Source organism: Epinephelus lanceolatus, chromosome 11 (assembly GCF_041903045.1).
Source record: "Epinephelus lanceolatus isolate andai-2023 chromosome 11, ASM4190304v1, whole genome shotgun sequence".
In the NCBI taxonomy this organism is placed as follows: Eukaryota; Metazoa; Chordata; class Actinopteri; order Perciformes; family Serranidae; genus Epinephelus; species Epinephelus lanceolatus.
Genome location: NC_135744.1, coordinates 1,452,655 through 1,472,505, shown reverse-complemented (window position 1 = coordinate 1,472,505; position 19,851 = coordinate 1,452,655). Strand labels below are relative to the sequence as shown.

At 41.9% G+C, this 19,851-nt stretch overlaps 1 protein-coding gene across 1 annotated transcript in view; it reads left to right on the top strand.

The window, feature by feature from the left end:
- Positions 1 to 11,178, top strand: part of LOC117266123 (sialate:O-sulfotransferase 1) — a 211,467-nt gene extending 200,289 nt beyond the window's left edge. Inside the window, exon 9 of the mRNA XM_033641081.2 lies at positions 10,097 to 11,178. Within this exon, the coding sequence (XP_033496972.1) occupies positions 10,097 to 10,449 (353 nt within the window). The 3' untranslated portion in view covers positions 10,450 to 11,178. The remainder of the gene's footprint in view (positions 1 to 10,096) is intronic.
- Positions 11,179 to 19,851: the final 8,673 nt, after the last annotated feature.

Here is a 19,851-nt window from a genome sequence, read left to right as displayed (position 1 = left end):
CTGAGGGCAATGTATCTGCCTGGGGAGCAGAACCAGGCTGCAGACTTCCGTTGCAAGCCTCCGCCGGGGGAGTGGCGGCTTCATCCAGAGGTGGTGCTCAACATCTGGGACATATTCGGCAGGGCAGAGGTAGATCTTTTTGCCACAGAGGAGTCGACCCATTGCCCCCTCTGGTTCTCCTGGACAGAGGAGACCAGCCCTTTAGGCCAGGATGCTCTCACCCACGATTGGCCAAAGGGTCTTCTTTATGCATTCCCACCAATCCCTCTGATTCTCCTGGTACTGCAGAGGGTCCTCCAGTGGGGCCACAAGTTGCTGCTGGTAGCTCCCTTCTGGCCAGGGAGGACATGGTTTCCTCTGCTGCACAGGCTCTGCCACAGCTTACCGTGGCGCCTCCCTGACAGGAAGGATCTCCTGTCTCAGTTAGGGGGCCGAATTTGGCATCCCAACCCTCACCGTCTGCAGCTATGGGTCTGGCCGCTGCAGGGCCTGACCCACTGCTGACTGATTGCACAGACACTGTCCGCAATACTGTACTGAATTCCAGGGTGCCTTCTACCAGAGTCCAGTATGAAAACAGGTGGAAGTTGTTTTCTGCATGGTGTTCGGACAGGGATGAGGACCCAGTGCGCTGTTTAGTTCCTAAAGTGCTGGAGTTCCTACAGTCACTCCTACAGGATGGCCGGTCCCCCGCTACCCTGAAGGTATACGTGGCAGCCATTTCCTCTTGACATGCTCGAGTCAATAACAACATGGTGGGGTGCCACAGACTTGTGTCCCTCTTTCTAAAGGGAGCTTTGAGGCTACGTCCTCCACAAGCGCCTAGAGCTCCAGCATGGGATTTACACGTAGTGTTGGATGCTCTGTGTTTACCACCTTTTGAGCCCCTGGCACAGGTGGAACTGAAGTGGATGTCTGCAAAGACTGCTTTTCTACTTGCCATCACTTCAGCAAAGCATGTTGGGGAGCTATACGCCCTGTCCGTGAGCGACTCATGTCTGAGGTGGAATTCCGATGGCTCAGGGCTTACTCTGTGGCCAAAAACAGCTTTTCTTCCTAAGGTTCTGTCATCATCAAGCCTTAATCATCCGATCAATCTGGCGCAGTTTACCCCCCCAGAAAGCTAGGGGAGGACAAGTTGAGGCTGCTGTGTCCTGTGCGGGCTTTGAGAGTCTAGGTAACTGCAACCGCGAGTATAAGGCGGTCAGAACAGCTGTTTCTCTGTTATGGCGGTCCTAAGAAAGGCTGCGCTCTCTCCAAACAGCAGCTGTCTCACTGGATTGTGGACATCATCACCGAGGCATATAAAACATGTGGGGCGAGGTGCCATTCTACTCGGGCTGTCTCTACATCATGGGCGGCCCTGCGAGGTGTGCCCCTGGAGGCCATATGTGCTGTGGCATCATGGGCTTCACAGAGTACCTTCTCCAGGTTCTATTGGGTGAATGTTGCCACTCCCCATCCACTGGGTGTGGTCCTGTTGCCCGGGTCTACTGCTTCCTCTCAATGAGGTATGTATTGGGATTCCTCTTGACTTTGTTGTTATGGGTCATCCAGTGCTTAAAGCACCGCCTCTGGCGGTCAGGAAGGATGAAATAGAACAAAAGTTACGTATGTAACCATGGTTCTATGAATCCTGGATGACTGCCAGAGTGTTCTGTCACTCAGAATCCTTGTGGTTTCGCGAGAAGATTCTGCAGGAACAGATCCTCTGATGTCACTGGTGACTTTGTTGGTATAGATACTTGACCTGCGCATGCGCAAGATGGAGACATTCAGTGCTTAAAGCACCGCCTCTGGCGGTCATCCAGGATTCATAGAACCGTAGTTACACACGTAACTTTCGATTTTGGTGGACAAGGGTCAAAGGTTAAGGTCGCTGTGACCTTGCATCCATGTCATTCTCATGAACGCAATATTTCAAGAACAGCTTGAAGTATTTTCTTCACATTTGGCACAATCATTAAATTAGACTCAACAATTAACTGATTAGATTTTGGTGGTCATAGGTCAAATGTGAGCCCATTTGTCTCATTCTTGTGAATGAGATATCGCGAGAATACCTTGAGGGAATTTCTTTAAATTTGGCACAGATGTTTACTAGGACTTAGTGGTGAACTAATTAAATTTTAGTGGTCAAAAGTTAAGGTCACTGTGACCTTGTCTGTCTCATTTTTGTGAGCACAATATCTTAAGAACACCTTGAGGGAATTTCTTTAAAGTTCAACAATGAACTTATTGGATTTCTGTGGTCAGAGGTCAAGGTCAATGTGACCGCTCATCTTTTTCATTCTTGTGAATCTCATATCTCAAGAACACCTTAAGGGAATTTCCTTAAATTTGACATAGGCGTCCACTTGGACTTAACAATGAACTGATTAGAATTTGGTGGTCGAAGGTCAAAGGTCAAGGTAAGTGTGATCTCACTTAATATATTTTTGGCCATAACTCAAGACTTCTCATGCTAATTATGACAAAACTTCACACAAATGTCATATAGGATAACAATAATGAAGTGAAGACAATGTATATTCAAAAGGTCAAAATTCAACTTCATTATGACATCATAATGTACTGCATAAAACACTTTTTTACCCAATGTCATAACTCAGGAGCAGAAGGAGAAATATTTTGGTCAGATACTGAATTGGTAACACTAATCTTGGGTGTCAACCTTAAAACTGTGTTGATTGTGTTGATCTTCTTTCTTTGTGCTGTCCAGGGAAAAATGTGTGGGAAGCATCCATGTTTTCACTGTGGTGGCAAATAATAATGACAGACCAATCAATACAGTTCAATAATATATCAATTGTGCATTCAATGATGTAACAATAGTTGGAACAAGGTACATATTACCTGCAGGTTTGAGCAACAGAGATAGATGGCCTGGTGAGAAGATCAAGAGCAAACCAAGAGAAGAGAAGAAGACCTAGACAAGTCTCCGCCTGTGTCTCTTATAATTCAATTTGATCCCCTATCCCATATCTGCAGTGGGGACATTACTTCCTAATAAGGCAACATTCGGTGGTCAAATCAAGCACCCAATAGCCAAGCATCACATTCCAAACATTACATCCTCTCTCCCTGTCTGCCAAGCCTTTAGGTAATGTTAGAGCTGTCCTGAGGCAATATTAACCCAATGAGGACTGAGTGAATGAGAATATAACAGTGTTGTAGATACTAACATGAATGGTATAATAAAAGTATAAGAGTAATACTGTATTGTATTGTAACATGTATTATGTATTATAAACCACTACATAACAGGCATGGATGTAATCCATCTGTCATGGATGTTCTCGTTATGGGATTATGGGAGGGGAAACTGCTCTAGTGGAAGCTTGGAGGAGTGTGTAGGACTACAATTATGATTTCTGGTTTCAACTCTGGGTTGTCATGGTTTTGAACCACTACTTAACTCTATAAGATTCCTAGAGATGAGTGCAGCTATTAAAAATGGCAGTTTTAAAATTGGCTGTGTTTGTCCTGTCACCGTACATGTACGACATCTGGGCCAATCACTGTACATTCAAGTCACTCATAGTTCCTATTGTGCTGGGAGAGTACACACTTTGAAGAGGAGCTAAAATGGTCCCTCAAAACAGCATTCTAATCATTACCATCACCCCTGGTTCTTACAATGCAGACACAACAAAAAAGGAAGTTCTTAGACCTTCATTCTAAAAACCGTAAAAAAGTTCCTCAGGTCTAAAAATGCCCATTATGGGAGACAGCAGTGACTCAAATTACTTAAGAAAATACAAAAAAAAGAGTCATTTTGCAGTTGTGTATGACTGTATTTAAATAATATTAAAATGTAAAAAAAATAATAAATAAAACTGGCTGCCACAACCTGGTCTGAGATCATTTGGGTAGTTTGTGCACCCTCACATCAACATTGAAACTAGGGTGACCAGACATTCCAAATAATTCAGGACAGCTCCTATCTATATGCTGTGAGACTCAACTTAACTTGGGACAGAAGAGAAGAAAAGTTGAGTAGACCTAACTTGGTGAAACAGCAATATTGAAAAATGCTGCACTGAACATATCCCAGACTGTTGTGTGTTTTGGAGTGCTGCAATATTGTCATGAATAATAAATAAACTATCTTTTTTTCATCCTCTGTCATCTTACTAAACAAAATATTTTGTCAGATATTAGTGAGTGTGTTGTTTTTTTTACGGTATCTTTTTAAGATATACATTAATTGTTAGCACTGTAATCCCAACATTTTGGCCCACATAGTTATTACTTATTAACTTTTTCATCTCATGTATTACAACCCATGGCAGAGAAAGTATTTTAAGCACATGAATGTTTGTCTAAGTGTATGTCATGCTGAAGATAAATTTTCACATGGGTGGACAATAAAAATGTCTATTCTATTATTATTATTCTATTCTATTCTATTCTTTAGCAGTGATATGCGCGACAAGCTGCTACTGTCACCAGAATATTGTTACTCTCTTAATCTGCAAAAATGTTCTGATCAAATCACTTAAGGTGGCTGTAATTCCCACTTTTATTTATCAAAAATGTCCTGTTGTGTTTGTAAAATAGTTATCAGTATTACTAATGTTGTCTATTGCTCTGATAAGTAATGGATTGCTGATGTCATTCTATCCATTTTACACCAGAGGACAATGAAATAATTGTGATAAAAATATCTAAAAAATGTATTTGTAAGCTCATACAGCTTAATGATAATCATAGCTGCTGAATAGACATGTAAATGATTGTAACATAACTGTCACATGTGTAATGAGTCTTGTAAACACAGCAAGGACACTGTGCTTCACATTATCCTAATTTATAGGCTACGTAGTAGGTAATCCTAATAATTTACTCAGTGTTACGTGAGAAAGCGCTGTGAAGCACACTAATTTCCCGTGGAGTGTTGCCCAATTGCTCTCAGCACCTACAGTACAGGCCAAAAGTTTGGACACACCTTCTCATTCAATGCATTTTCTTTATTTTCATGACTATTTACATTGTAGATTCTCACTGAAGGCATCAAAACTATGAATGAACACATGTGGAGTTATGTACTTAACAAAAAAAGGTGAAATAACTGAAAACATGTTTTATATTCTAGTTTCTTCAAAATAGCCACCCTTTGCTCTGATTACTGCTTTGCACACTCTTGGCATTCTCTCCATGAGCTTCAAGAGGTAGTCACCTGAAATGGTTTCCACTTCACAGGTGTGCCTTATCAGGGTTAATTAGTGGAATTTCTTGCTTTATCAATGGGGTTGGTACCATCAGTTGTGTTGTGCAGAAGTCAGGTTAATACACAGCCGACAGCCCTATTGGACAACTGTTAAAATTCATATTATGGCAAGAACCAATCAGCTAACTAAAGAAAAACGAGTGGCCATCATTACTTTAAGAAATGAAGGTCAGTCAGTCCGGAAAATTGCAAAAACTTTAAATGTGTCCCCAAGTGGAGTCGCAAAAACCATCAAGCGCTACAACCAAACTGGCACACATGAGGACCGACCCAGGAAAGGAAGACCAAGAGTCACCTCTGCTTCTGAGGATAAGTTCATCTGAGTCACCAGCCTCAGAAATGGCAAGTTAACAGCAGCTCAGATCAGAGACCAGATGAATGCCACACAGAGTTCTAGCAGCAGACCCATCTCTAGAACAACTGTTAAGAGGAGACTGCGCCAATCAGGCCTTCATGGTCAAATAGCTGCTAGGAAACCACTGCTAAGGAGAGGCAACAAGCAGAAGAGATTTGTTTGGGCCAAGAAACACAAGGAATGGACATTAGACCAGTGGAAATCTGTGCTTTGGTCTGATGAGTCCAAATTTGAGATCTTTGGTTCCAACCGCCGTGTCTTTGTGAGACGCAGAAAAGGTGAACGGATGGATTCCACATGCCTGGTTCCCACTGTGAAGCATGGAGGAGGAGGTGTGATGGTGTGGGGGTGTTTTGCTGGTGACACTGTTGGGGATTTATTCAAAATTGAAGGCACACTAAACCAGCATGGCTACCACAGCATCCTGCAGCGACATGCCATCCCATCCGGTTTGCGTTTAGTTGGACGATCATTTATTTTTCAACAGGACAATGACCCCAAACACACCTCCAGGCTGTGTAAGGGCTATTTGACCAAGAAGGAGAGTGATGGAGTGCTGCGGCAGATGACCTGGCCTCCACAGTCACCGGACCTGAACCCAATCGAGATGGTTTTGGGTGAGCTGGACCGCAGAGTGAAGGCAAAGGTGCTAAACACCTCTGGGAACTCCTTCAAGACTGTTGGAAAACCATTTCAGGTGACTACCTCTTGAAGCTCATCGAGAGAATGCCAAGAGTGTGCAAAGCAGTAATCAGAGCAAAGGGTGGCTATTTTGAAGAAACTAGAATATAAAACATGTTTTCAGTTATTTCACCTTTTTTTGTTAAGTACATAACTCCACGTGTTCATTCATAGTTTTGATGCCTTCAGTGAGAATCTACAATGTAAATAGTCATGAAAATAAAGATAACGCATTGAATGAGAAGGTGTGTCCAAACTTTTGGCCTGTACTGTATATATTTAATATGATAAAATATTTGTCAGTTGTGTCTAAACAGAGAGCAAGAGAGATGAGCAGAGCCACACACACACACACACACACAATCACATACACACAAGCAGACAGAGACAGAGCTCTACATGTGATTTAAGCAGAGCAGAGAGCAGAATCACTTGCTGACTGGCACAGAAAAATGTGCGTCTGGTGTAAACAGCCAGGCAACTGCTGACAGGTGGCTGTGTGACAATTAACCAGTCAGGGTGTAATTTTACACCAATGAGTCTTTCCACAGAATCCCTCACTATCGGATCATTATTTGATTACCTTTGATTTGAGGTGTTAGCCAACTATAGACCAAAATCTAATCTTCCCTTTCTTTTAAATATCCTTGAGAAAGTAGTCGCAGACCAGCTGTGTGATTTTCTCCATGATAATAATTTATTTGAAGAATTTCAGTCAGGATTTAGAGTGCATCATAGCACTGAGACAGCACTAGTTAAAATTACAAATGATCTTTTGATTGCTTCAGACAAAGGACTCGTCTCTGTACTTGTTCTATTAGATCTTAGTGCGGCATTTGACACAATTGACCATCAAATTCTGCTACAGAGACTGGAACATTTAATTGGCCTAAAAGGTTCTGCACTAAGCTGGTTTAAATCTTATTTATCTGATCGTTTTCAGTTTGTTAATGTTCACAATGAATCATCCTTACGTACTAAAGTTTGTTTTGGAGTTCCGCAAGGTTCTGTGCTCGGACCAATCCTATTCACTCTATATATGCTTCCTTTAGGTAACATCATTAGAAATCACTCTGTAAATTTCCATTGTTATGCGGATGATACACAGTTGTATTTATTGATTAAGCCAGAAGAAACTAATCAATTAACTAAACTTCATAATTGCCTTAAAGATAAAAAAAAAACCTGGATGAGCACAATTTTCCTGATGTTAAATTCAGACAAAACTGAAGTTATTGTTGTTGGCCCTAAACAACTCAGAGACTCTTTATCTGATGACACAGTTTCTCTACATGGCATTGCTCTGACCTCTAGCACTACTGTAAGAAACTTCAGAGTAATATTTGACCAAGATGTTTCTTTTAATTCTCATTTAAAACAAACCTCACGGACTGCATTTTTTCATCTGCGTAATATTGTGAAAATTAGGCCTATCCTGACCCGAAAAGATGCAGAAAAATTGGTCCACACTTTTGTTACCTCAAGGCTGGATAACTTTAACTGCCTATTATCAGGTAGCTCTAATAAGTCTTTAAAAACTCGCCAGCTAATTCAGAATGCAGCAGCACGTGTACTAACAGGAACTAAGAAACGAGATCTTATTTCTCCTGTTTTAGCTTCTCTGCACTGGCTCCCTGTAAAATCCAGAATTGAATTTAAAATCCTACTGTTAACCTATAAAGCTCTAAATGGTCAGGCTCCGTCATATCTTAGAGAGCTCGTAGTGCAATATTATCCCACCAGAACACTGCGCTCTGAGAATGCAGTGTTACTCGTGGTCCCTAAAGTCTCAACAAGTAGATCAGGAGTCAGAGCCTTCAGCTATCAGGATCCTCTCCTGTGGAATCATCTTCCTGTTGCGGTCCGGGAGGCAGACACCGTCTCCACATTTAAGACTAGACTTAAAACTTTCCTCTTTGATAAAGCTTATAGTTAGGGCTGGCTCAGGCTTGTCTTGTACCAGCCCCTAGTTAGGCTGACTTAGGCCTAGTCTGCCGGGGGACCTCCTATAATACACCGGGCACCTTCTCTCCTTCCCCCCCTTCTCTCTCTCTCTCTCTCATGTCCTGTTACTGCATCTTGCTAACTCGGCCATACTGCATGTCACTAACTGGGCTTCTTCTCCGGAGCCTTTGTGCTCCACTGTCTCGCAGGTTAACAGGTTAACTTATATCACAGCGGTGCCTGGATAGTGTGACGTGTGTGGTTGTGCTGCTGCAGTGGTCCTGCCAGATGCCTCCTGCTGCTGCTGTTACCATTAGTCATACTTCTACTGTGATTATACACATATGATTATTGTCACATATGTATACTATCAGATATTAATATATACTTTCAACATATTGTACCACAATAGCCGGAATTATAATTATAATATTATTACTTTTATTAATGTTGTTGTAAGCTACTGTCATTACCGTCTGTCTTGCATCTCTCTCTGTCTCTGTCTCTCTCTCTGTCTCTCTTTCTGTCTCATTGTGTCATACGGATTACTGTTAATGTATTATGTTGATTTGTTCATGAAGAGTTTTTCCTTATCCACTGCGAGGGTCCTAAGGACAGAGGGATGTCGTATGCTGAAGGAAATTGTGATTTGTGATATTGGGCTTTATAAATAAAATTGATTGATTGATTGATTGATTGATTGAACCAATCTTACATCCAGCATGGTCATTGTTTTTATGCTTCTCTGATAGTGACAGCTGTGGCCAGAGGCATTATGTGTTCAGGTTGTATGTTCACACATCCATCCATATGTATGTGCTTACAGTACATCTATACATCCATATGTCCCCACGTGAACACGATATCTCAGAAACGCTTTAAAGGAATTTCTTTAAATTTGGCGCAAAGTTCCACTAAGACTCAAGGATGAACTGGTTAGATTTTGGTGGTCAAAGGTCAAGGTTCATCCATCTCGTTTTCATGAATGCAATATCTCAAAAGGCCTTGAGAGAATTTCCTCAAATTTGGCACAAATGTCCACTTGGACTCAAGAACATAGGTGTGGACATTCCCAGTCACCTCTCTGTCAGCTCCACCTAATTTGTGCTAAATCTGTGTTACATTTATGCTCTACCTCCATGCAGCATCAGTTTCTATAAAGGTATCAGGAACAGTAATATCATATGACTCACCGAAAGTTGGCTTAATCCTGGACAGCTCCATTCAGCCAGGAGACTCTTTTTCTATATGCAGATCTGACGGAGCAGAGGACTCTGGTGAGAGAAGGAGAGGAAGCTGTGGCCACATAACCCCACATACCCTCATCTTGTTGCCCTGTCTCATCAGGTTATCTTAATGAAAACAGTCAAGGACAAGAAATGGTTTGTGGTATGAGCATCAGCAGTCTTTTAGTCTGCATATGGTTTTCATTGCCTCGATGAGCTGTGTGTTACAGACACTGCTGCAACTGCTGACCATGTAGGTAAATGGACCACACCAATGGGCCAAACCAGTTAATAACACTAACCTTCTATTGTACCAGTCTCTTTCACTTCACACAGTATCTCTGCCTCACATCCCTTTCCACAACTCCCCTTTAACTCTTGGTCATCCACAAACTGTGGGTAATGTGTAACTGCTAACCTTTGTGCAAGTCTTCTTTAAGCACCTCCACATTGGAAATGATTTGTGTAAATATTTTTCATTTGTTCACAAAATGTCATGCATAGCTTTCAAATTTAAAAATTACATTTGTTCAGATATTTTTTTACACATTTTTGCTTCGGATATGGTGATACAAAACTGCAATTCTTTTGACCCTATTTTGTTTCCATACCTCTGTTCCCATTCTTTATCTACCCTGTGCTCTTTTTCACCTGCAGAATGGCCAGAATTTGTCTCCAGCTATGCCCCCTGGTGGGCATCCCATGCTTTGAGCTGGCTGAAGTTTGGACGCCGCTTGCTGGTGGTGCACTACGAGGAGCTGCAAAGGGCTCTTATCCCTCAGCTGAGAATCATCACTGCCTTTCTAAACATCACCATGACTGAGGAGAGGCTACTTTGTGCCCAGAGCAACCAGGATGGGCATTTCAGACGCTCAGGAGCCCAAACGTCCTCCTTTGACCCATTCACTCCTGACATGAGACGAACGATTGACCCCTTCATCCATACTGTTGACCAAGCATTGCAGAGTAGGAACTTTAGCGGACTTCCCCAGGAATACCTTCCCAGATGATGATCTGAAAATCTCATACACTTAGTCCTTTAAATTAATGGCCCAGCAGGGGTTTGCAAAAGAGCAGTTCTTCCTCGAATGCTCTATGGAGAACAGACACACTGGCTGATGTAAGCAACCACCTGACTCTTTGAAAAGCCAGATGCGCTGTGAATGGCCTCACTGGAGTAAACATGACCATTCATCATGAAATCCCATGATGAACAGTGATGAAAGCCTCTGGGCCAGGACTGCCTCACTGAGAGTCACAAATATGACCAAGACTCAGTGAGAATTTGACATGATTTGTTGGCCTGCAGAGTTGGCATTATCTAGCAATGAGCTTGACTGCACAAATATGAGAGAGGCATTCCAGAGTGGACTCATTTTGGTTGAAGAGCATTTTCTATGGCTCTTTATAATTTCACAATAGTACATATATTGTTTTTAGCATACACTCATTAATAAAAACGGCAAGTCATACTAACACAGATGAAAGCAATGGTATTAGCATTATCCTGATTATTCTGAATTTCTGTGGTAATCTACTGGTCACTTCAAGTCTGCAATCGTGCCAGATAATATCCTTAAAGCTGCTACATGTGGCTGTCAGGACTCTCCATGCACCTAGTTTGACTTTACATGAATTTAGACATGTGTTGATCACAGCCAAGCTGCTTTAAACTGTAAACTGAGATGGAGCTGGTTCTATGAGCATTTTATTTCATTAAATGCATTTAGTTTCATTTGAATGAAGTTGTTTACTCGCACTTTACTCAAAATGTTTTTATCTTTAATAGACCAAGGTGAGTCTCTATAGCACTTGGATGCTATGAGTATGTGGGTGCTGACACAAGCTATGTGTAAAATGAAACCAAGGCTAAACTCAACATAATCAACCCAAACCAAACAAACCAAAGAGAGTTCCTGAAAGGCACCAGCCTTCCAGGAGGGAGAGAGAGAGAGAGCCATCTTGGATTCACCCAGCTTTTAAAAGCCCCAAGTAGGTGAAGCCAATCCCTAAATAAGGTGGGAGGGGCAGGCAATCAAGGAGGCTCTGAAACAGGAAAGCAGAGGCAGGAATGCAGGAAAACACACTGACCAAGGCCTGTGGCCATCACACACTGTCTCAACAGGTTTGTGTGTTAGGCTCTCACACTGAGGCAGTTTTTCAGAACACTTCCAGTGAAAAGGATTGAAGTTCAGATGGTTGCGTCCCCAGTGTTTTCAGTAACCACAGACAGAAGCTAGGAGAAAGCAAACACACTGTTCAGTGTACGAATCTGAGTAAAAGTACTTGTTGATATCACTTGTTCAGAAAGTGTGGATGCGCAGATGTACCACTTAAATTATTTCAGGTATAGACTGGAAGAATAGTGCCACCTGATGGTTGGTAACAGACTTATAGGCTTTCATTAACTGTACTTCAAAAGAACAACAAATGACTGATTTCTTGAAATGCATAATGTTTTGGCCAGGCTTTAGTACTCATATTTGAGTTGTCTTCTTCTTTCGGCTGTCCCCTTTAGGGTTTGCCACAGCGAATCATCTGCCTCCATCTAATCCTATCTCTCTGCCTCCTCTTCTCTCACACCAACTGACTTCATGTTCTCTTTCACTACATCCATAAATCTCCTCTTTGGGCTTCCTTTAGGCCTCTTGCCTGGCAGCTCCAACCTCAGCATCCTTCTACAGATATATTCACTATCCCTCCTCTGAACATGTCCAAATCATCTCAGTCTGGCCTCTCTGATTTTATCTCCAAAACATCTAACATGAACTGTCCCTCTGAGGTACTCATTCCTGATCCTATCCATCCTCATCACTCCCAAAGAGAACCTCAACTTCTTCATCTCTACTACCTCCAGCTCTGCCTCCTGTCTTTTTCTCAGTGCCACTGTCTCTAAACCCAACAACATTGCTGGTCTCACCACCATCTTGATCACCTTTCCTTTTATTCTTGCTGGTACCCTTCAATCACACATCACACCTGACACTTCTCTCCACCCGTTCCAACCTGCTTGCACACAATTTTTCACCTGTGTTCCACACTCTCCATTGCTCTGGGCTGTTGACCCCAAGTACTAAAAATCCTCCACCCTCTTTATTTCTACTCCCTGTAACCTCACCCTTCCACTTGGATCCTTCTCATTCACACACATGTATTCTGTCTTGCTACGACTAATCTTCATTCCTCTCCTTTCCAGGACATACCTCCATCTCTCTAGGTTTTCCTCCACCTACTTCCTGCTCTCCCTGCAGATCACATGCAAGCAGACGCGTTTCCCAGGACCAGCGGTGCTGGGAACCGTATTGTTTTTTTTGGATTTATAGGCGTCCAAGCCCACAGGGCCTGGGGAACGCGTATGCAAGCAGACACGTTTCCCAGGACCAGCGGTGCTGGGAACCCTATTGTTTTTGTTCAGATTTTTATTAGGGGTCCAAGCCTGTGGGGCCTGGGAAACTTGTATGCAAGCAGGCGCATTTCCCAGGACCAGTGTATCAAACTTCTTCTAAATTGACGAACTCTCATTTTTTAATGTTTAAACATATTTATTTTAAATGCACATGTAGAAATACCAGCTTCAGGGTTTCTGTAAAGTTAATTTGTTCACTTTTACAAATAGGCTACTTGACCCCCTATAAACTTCAATTGTATCTGCTAAGGTAAGCCGCAATGCTAACCACTGAGACCCAGCCACTGGACGTACAGACACAAAAAAGATATTGATCATGTTGTCTCAATATGAAAATGATAAAGGGCATAACTCCCAAATCATCAGCGTATTCCTTTAAGGGTCTCGTGCGCGGGTTCCAAAAAATGGCTCAGTAGCGCCCCCTACAAAATTTTGAGGAAACAGCCCCTGAAGCTAGTTTAACCTACGTGTATGAAACTTGGCAGGCTTATGTAACACTCCGAGACGTACAAAAGAGCCTCTTGGAGGCATGCTCTAAACCAAACAGGAAGTCGGCCATTTTGAATTTACTGTGCAATTTTGGTGCATTTTTGGCCATTTCCAGGGGTCCTAAATGAACAAACTAGTCCTAGAGATTTCATCCGATCGACTTCAAACCTTGGTCTGTCCCACCCCAAGACCTTGAAGATGAAAAGTTTTTAGAAACTTGAGTTTTCGTCAATCTGTAAAAGTCTTTTGACGTCATGGTAAAATCCCAACAGGAAGTCGGCCATTTTGTTTTGAATTTTTTCATTACGGAGATTTCCACAAGTTAGATTTGAACAAACTCCTCCTAGGGATTTTGTCCAATCGACTTCATCCAGAGACCATGCTGATCAAAAGTTGTGCTCTGCATGTCTGTAGGTCAAAGGGCGTGGCTGTTAGGGCATGACAAATTTTGGCGACGTTTCAGTTTCTCGCCATCAAATTTCGAACGGCTCTCACGCCCACATACTTGATCTCAGCAGCTTCAAACTTGCTGGACATGATAATGGCTCCGCCCTGAATTACCCAATATGTTAATATCCGACCTTTACTCATAGCGCCCCCCGGTGGAAACAGGAAGTGACCAGTTTTTACTTTGACATGTACTGATGCCACAGACTTGACCCCATCAACTTCATTCCACTTCTAATGCATCCAGAACAAGTTGGTGAAGCTACCTTATGAACGCTGTGAAGCTACATCTAATGGTGTCCGTTTGGTGGTGTGGCGACTATCTATCCCTCGCCACCAAATACATTTTGCTTTTTGATGGCTTCAACGACCTTATATCCTTATGAAAATTGATACACATGTCAAAAATGGCGAGCTCTTGCATCTGATAGGGGCGTCGCCCATGGGGGACACAAAATGCCTCTATACCGCCCCCTTGAAATTTTCAAAAACCCCTCCCCATAGGGTTTTTTTTTGGAGAAGGAAGATGAAAATTGGTAAATATGTGTAAATTGCCCAGACACACAAAAAAGTCTCTGGCACCAATGGTCTATTCCAAACAGGAAGTCGGCCATTTTGATTTTGACTTGTCATTTTGGTGTGATTTCCACATGTTGTATTTTAACGAACTCGTCCCAGGGATTTCATCCAATCGACTTCAATTTTTTTACAGATCATCCAGAGACCATGCTTATCAAAAGTTGTGCTCTGCATGTCTGTAGGTCAAAGGGCGTGGCTGCTATGGCGCTGCAATTTTTGATCCATAGCCATGCAAATTCAAGCAGCTCTCTCCCACATAATTCATCCAAACTGCTTCAAAATTTCTGTACATGATAAGAGCCCCCCCCTCAACGCCTCCATATGCTTGCAGGCAATCATGGCGCCCCCTTGTGGAAACAGGAAATGCCATCTTTTACACTGACAAACACCAACCTCAAGCTCCTGACCTGATCAACTACATTTTGTGGCCACATGACGATCAAGTGGATGAATCTCCACAGTGACACACGTATCCTGTCATGTTTCAAGCTGCCGGCGGTGGCGACTTTTCATCCTTCGCCACTGAACATCAACTTTCATTGTACGATTTGATCTAAATTTCACATGTGTGATGAGGGTCCGCCCCTGAATGCACCTTGCCACATCTGGTTACGCTCATAGCGCCACCTGGTGGATGAACATAACATTGCGTTTTTTCTCTCCTGCCAGGTCTTTTCTCCCTTCTCGCTTTGCGCCACAGCCCCCACGTACCTCAGGCCCCCACGGTTGCATGGGGGAGCGAGGGCCCGATCACAGCTGCTTGCTTTAATTTATTATTATTCTTCCTCCAAATGAATTGCCTTTTTGGGAGGCTTATCATACCCAAAAACTCATGAATCTTTGCACACATCTCAAAACTGGTGAAAATTTTTATATTTTATGGGTTGCATGCTTGGATTCCAAAAAATGGCTCAGTAGCGCCCCCTACAAAAGTTTGAGGAAACAGCCCCTGAAGCTAGTTTAAGCTGCTTAAGCTAGTGTATGAAATTTGGTAGGCTTATGTAACACTCTGAGATGTACAAAATAAGCCTCTTGGAGGTATGCTCTAAACCCAGCAGGAAGTCTTTTTTTTTTTTTTTGGCCATTTCCAGGGGTCATAAATGAATGAACTAGTCCTAGAGATTTCATCCGATCGACTTCAAACCTTGGTCTGTCCCATCCCAAGACCTTGAAGATGAAAAGTTATCAAAAGCTTGAGTTTTCGTCAATGCGTGTGACCGTGGGATGGCGTCAAAGTTAGGGGTCTCGCCACTAAACAGGAAGTAGTTTATAACTCCAGCATACATGGTCCAATTTTGCCCAAACTTCACAGGATTAATGACAGTCCTGCCCTGAACACATCTACATGTCAACAATTAGTGATAAATATAGCGCACCCTACTGGCAACAGGAAATGTCATGTTTTAGACTTTAATGTACATCTCCTACAATGTTGACCACATACACCTCAAACTTGGTCAAATAAGCCATAAGATGTTGATGACGCTTTATTGTGGAAACTGTGAGTTTTCATCAAAGAGCATGGCCATGGCCTGGTGGCGAACTTTGATGTTTCGCAGTGATGATAAACGTTGCTGTAACTTGACTCCATGTGGGCATATCTTGCCAAAACTTCACACATATAATGACAGTCCAGCCCTGAACACATCTACAGAGGAGTTTTGAATCACAGTCATAGCGTCACCTACTGGCAACAGAAAGTTACTTCATTCATTCTTTGATGTCCTTCTTCTACAGTAGGAGCTACTCAAAAGTTCCCCTTCCCAGCTGGCTGTCAGCCGGCTGCCTGTCGAATCCCAGCCAAATCCCAGCCAAGTTCCAGCCGGCTGCCAGCCAGCCATGAGATGGCACCTCTCTCACAAAAAACAGTCATTCAGTTTATCAAACGTGGAAGCGTATCATTTCTATAGCAACGACTCTTTTCAGGGGTAACTGTCTGCCTTTCCAAAACCTTGCCTCTTTGAACGTTAACTTCCATTATTCGGACTGCTGGTCCTTCACCTTTTTTGTGTTGTTTTTTTTTGTGCTAACTGGAGTAGTTTCATGTCGTATCCGACAACGGGAGGCTTTTAACAGATGATGTCCTGATGTTTTGCTGTTGCTGCGGCCACTGATGCTTTCTAGACATTGTGATTTCCCAAAACTGAATAAATACCACACATCACAACACAAAACTGCTTTGCTAGCTCAATCATGTTGTAACTAAGACATCCGCTGGAAAAAATATTTTTTTCACGGACCATTTAAGAGTTAATGAGTCATTACAGACACCGCTAACAGGGCTAACAGCTAACGGTTGTTACCTTAGCTTAGGTTGTTAGTCCCTCCGAAGGGACACTAACAACTCAAAGTACACGTCAAATAAAATCTCTCCAAACATGTTTCTTGTTATTTTCAGTAGTTATTATCACGCTAATGTATGTTCAAGTGTTCATTTCCCCCGATAAGTTGGTTTTAATTCGTTATTTGATTCTATAAACACAGTCTGACCATCTTGAGCTTTTATTTTGGTACTTCCAGTGACCGGCAGTGTGAATTTGCATATTAGCTAAATATTTAGTTTCACCCAGAACATTTAGATTTAACATTTAACATTTAGATTTATAGTTAGCATTTAGATTTAACATTTAGATTTAGATTTAATATTTAGATTTAACATTTAGATTTAGATTTATATTTAGCATTTAGATTTAACATTTAGATTTAGATTTATATTTAGCATTTAGATTTAACATTTAGATTTAGATTTAATATTTAGAATTAACATTTAACATTTAGTTGCCACATTTAATATTTAGATTTAAATATTTAATATATTTCTAAGTTAACAAATATTGCTGTAAATGTGGTGTTAAAAAATTCACAACACTTTTTTAAACATTGTTTGAAGCTAAATTTGGCAAAATGTTGATGTTATTTTCAGCGTGAGACACTTTACAAACGGCACCCCATAGTGGCCGTGAGAGGAAAAAATATACATCGTGCGCACATTTTAATTAATTTGAACCTTATTCATTCATTCACTCTGCACTTGCTGCTTTGCATGGGATTATTGTCAGCAAAAGGCAATTAACAAGGATATTGAGAGTTTTAGAGGATATTCTGTGTGTAAAACTGTGTAATATCTTATACTATTTGTGTTCTTGTGAAGAAATCCCGCTGGCTCTGCTGCGCCTTCCCAGTTCAATTACGCACAGCACAGGCGCTCGGATGCGCGTAAAAAACCCATGAATGAAGCAGCAGTCCTGTTCTTAGGCGTTTCTCAATATGCGTTCTTGTCTGTACTTGTGTTCTTGTGTCCCTGTGAAACGTCATCAGCCACAGCCCAAGTACTGTCCCAATACACAAGTTGGCATTTCGCCAAGAACAGTCAAGAGCCCGGAAGTTTTCTTGACACGCCCCTTTTTACCGAGGATGCATCGGTTGGTAACTTGTACGTTCTTGTCAACACAAATATCCCGGCATGCATTTCGGCAGTCGAGAGAGCCCCGGGAAGCTTTGAGAAGGAGGACAAAAGCTGTAAGTTTTTTACAAATTTCGTATGCTATTTTATCATAAAATTCACTTCTGATGAGTTTTTACGCGTAAAATGAACTGTGTAGACTTCAAATATAGGCAGTTTTACGAAAATTGACGGCGAATTTAATATTTGCTCTAACATTGTCGGAGTTGAGAAGCTCCATAAACTGGCTCGCCTCCAGGCAGCGCCTGCGGGGTTAGCTGGTTAGCTAGACGGCTTGCTCCCGTCTGCTCACCGACCCCTCTTGTTTTCCCACTGTCCCACAGTTAGGTGGCAATGGCAGAGGGGACTCAGACCCACAAATGTAAGATATGTTTTATTAATATTCGTACCACTGTTATTGTGTCATTACATTAATTTCTGAAAAACATGTAACGTTAAGTAACGTTAGTTTAATAGGTTGTAGCCTGTCACATTAGCCTAGCGTTATAGTTAACAATCTCTGTTATTCTGACATTATATTCTGTGTGATGTTAACGTTACCATTGTAACTTCAAGGGACAACAGAGCAAACAAGTGCCCTAATTGAGTGGCGAGCCGTCAATGAGGTCCTGTTTACAGGGAAGAGGAATTCCTCAAAAAATGGATGGGAGTGAGTATGCTTTTGTGTTTGTATGCGACAGGCGGTGGTCCATTGGTGTGTTTGTATCAGACTTGATAGCCTCTTAGAAGAATTTGATGCACCAAAAATAAAGAAAACAAATACAAAGTATAAAGCTAAAGCAAATATTATAAAAGTAAATTGTAACCTGGTGAACAGATAAGTAATTTCCCTCTGAGGATCAATAAAGTTATTCTTATTCTAGGCTGTAGTGTGGTATTAAACAGTGCAAAGTACTTGTGAAGTGCAAAGAAAAAGTACAGGTGACAGTTATGTAATTATCAACTTAAACAAAATGACTAATTTGTACTAACAATAATAATAACTTATGTGTACAACTGTCACTCAACTATTCCTTGCATGCACGTACTGCCGAAGTGCAATATAGCCTTCATACGAAATGTCTGCATTATCATTCCATAACTACATCATATTGAATAGTTTCTGTCAGCTTGTGTTTGTCACTGAAATATCTCTGTTAACTTGTGTGTTTAATTTGTAATAATATCATGTAATATGATGTCTGACTAAGTTGTCCTATTTGTGTGTGTGTGTGTGTGTGTGTGTGTGTGAGTGTGTGTGCTTTATCCAGAGTCTTTGTGAAAAATTGCGGCTTTGCTGTGACAGCCAAGCAGGCCATGAAAAAGTGGAACAACCTGAAGGAGAAATACAAGGTAACCCACCATTCAGCAATGAAGCTATATACATATTTGTTAAATGTGGAATTCATCAGCTCAAAAAAGTCAAGCTGAAAACAAATATTAGTATTACACAATATTTGTGGAATCGGTATTTCATTGTGGCAAGACACCTTAAAATAACGGTATTATAACTTGACATTTCAACACTTGATAGTGTTGCAACAAACATATTAGTCAACATTTGTGAAGCCATTCAAACGACACCTTTTGGGACTTCAAGTGTTCATTCATTGATGCTGTATTTCAGGAGCTTAGGGATCCTCCGACAGGGAAAGGGGTGGAGGCGGGTGGGGTGACTGCTGCCACCTGGCAGTGGTATGGTCAAATGGATGCAGCACTCCGGGGGCAGCACTCCATAAGCCCGCCCCTGGTAGTGGCATCTAATTTGACCACCACTACAGGTGGTGTTGTCACCTCCCCTTCCTCTGCCCCTCCCAAAGAACGGGCCAACCTGCCGCCAAGAAAGAGGGCCAGGGTCAACCAGGAGCTCCTGGAGTTCCTGAAGGAGCAGGCAGAGAGGGAAGAGGCAAGGGAGCAGCAGGCAGTGGAGAGGGAAGAGGCGAGGGAGAGATCAGCCACTGAAAGGGCTGAAAGATACTTGTCTCTCTTTGAGAAATTTGTAGATAAATTATAAAAAAAAAAAAAATGTATAGTTGATTAAATTTAATT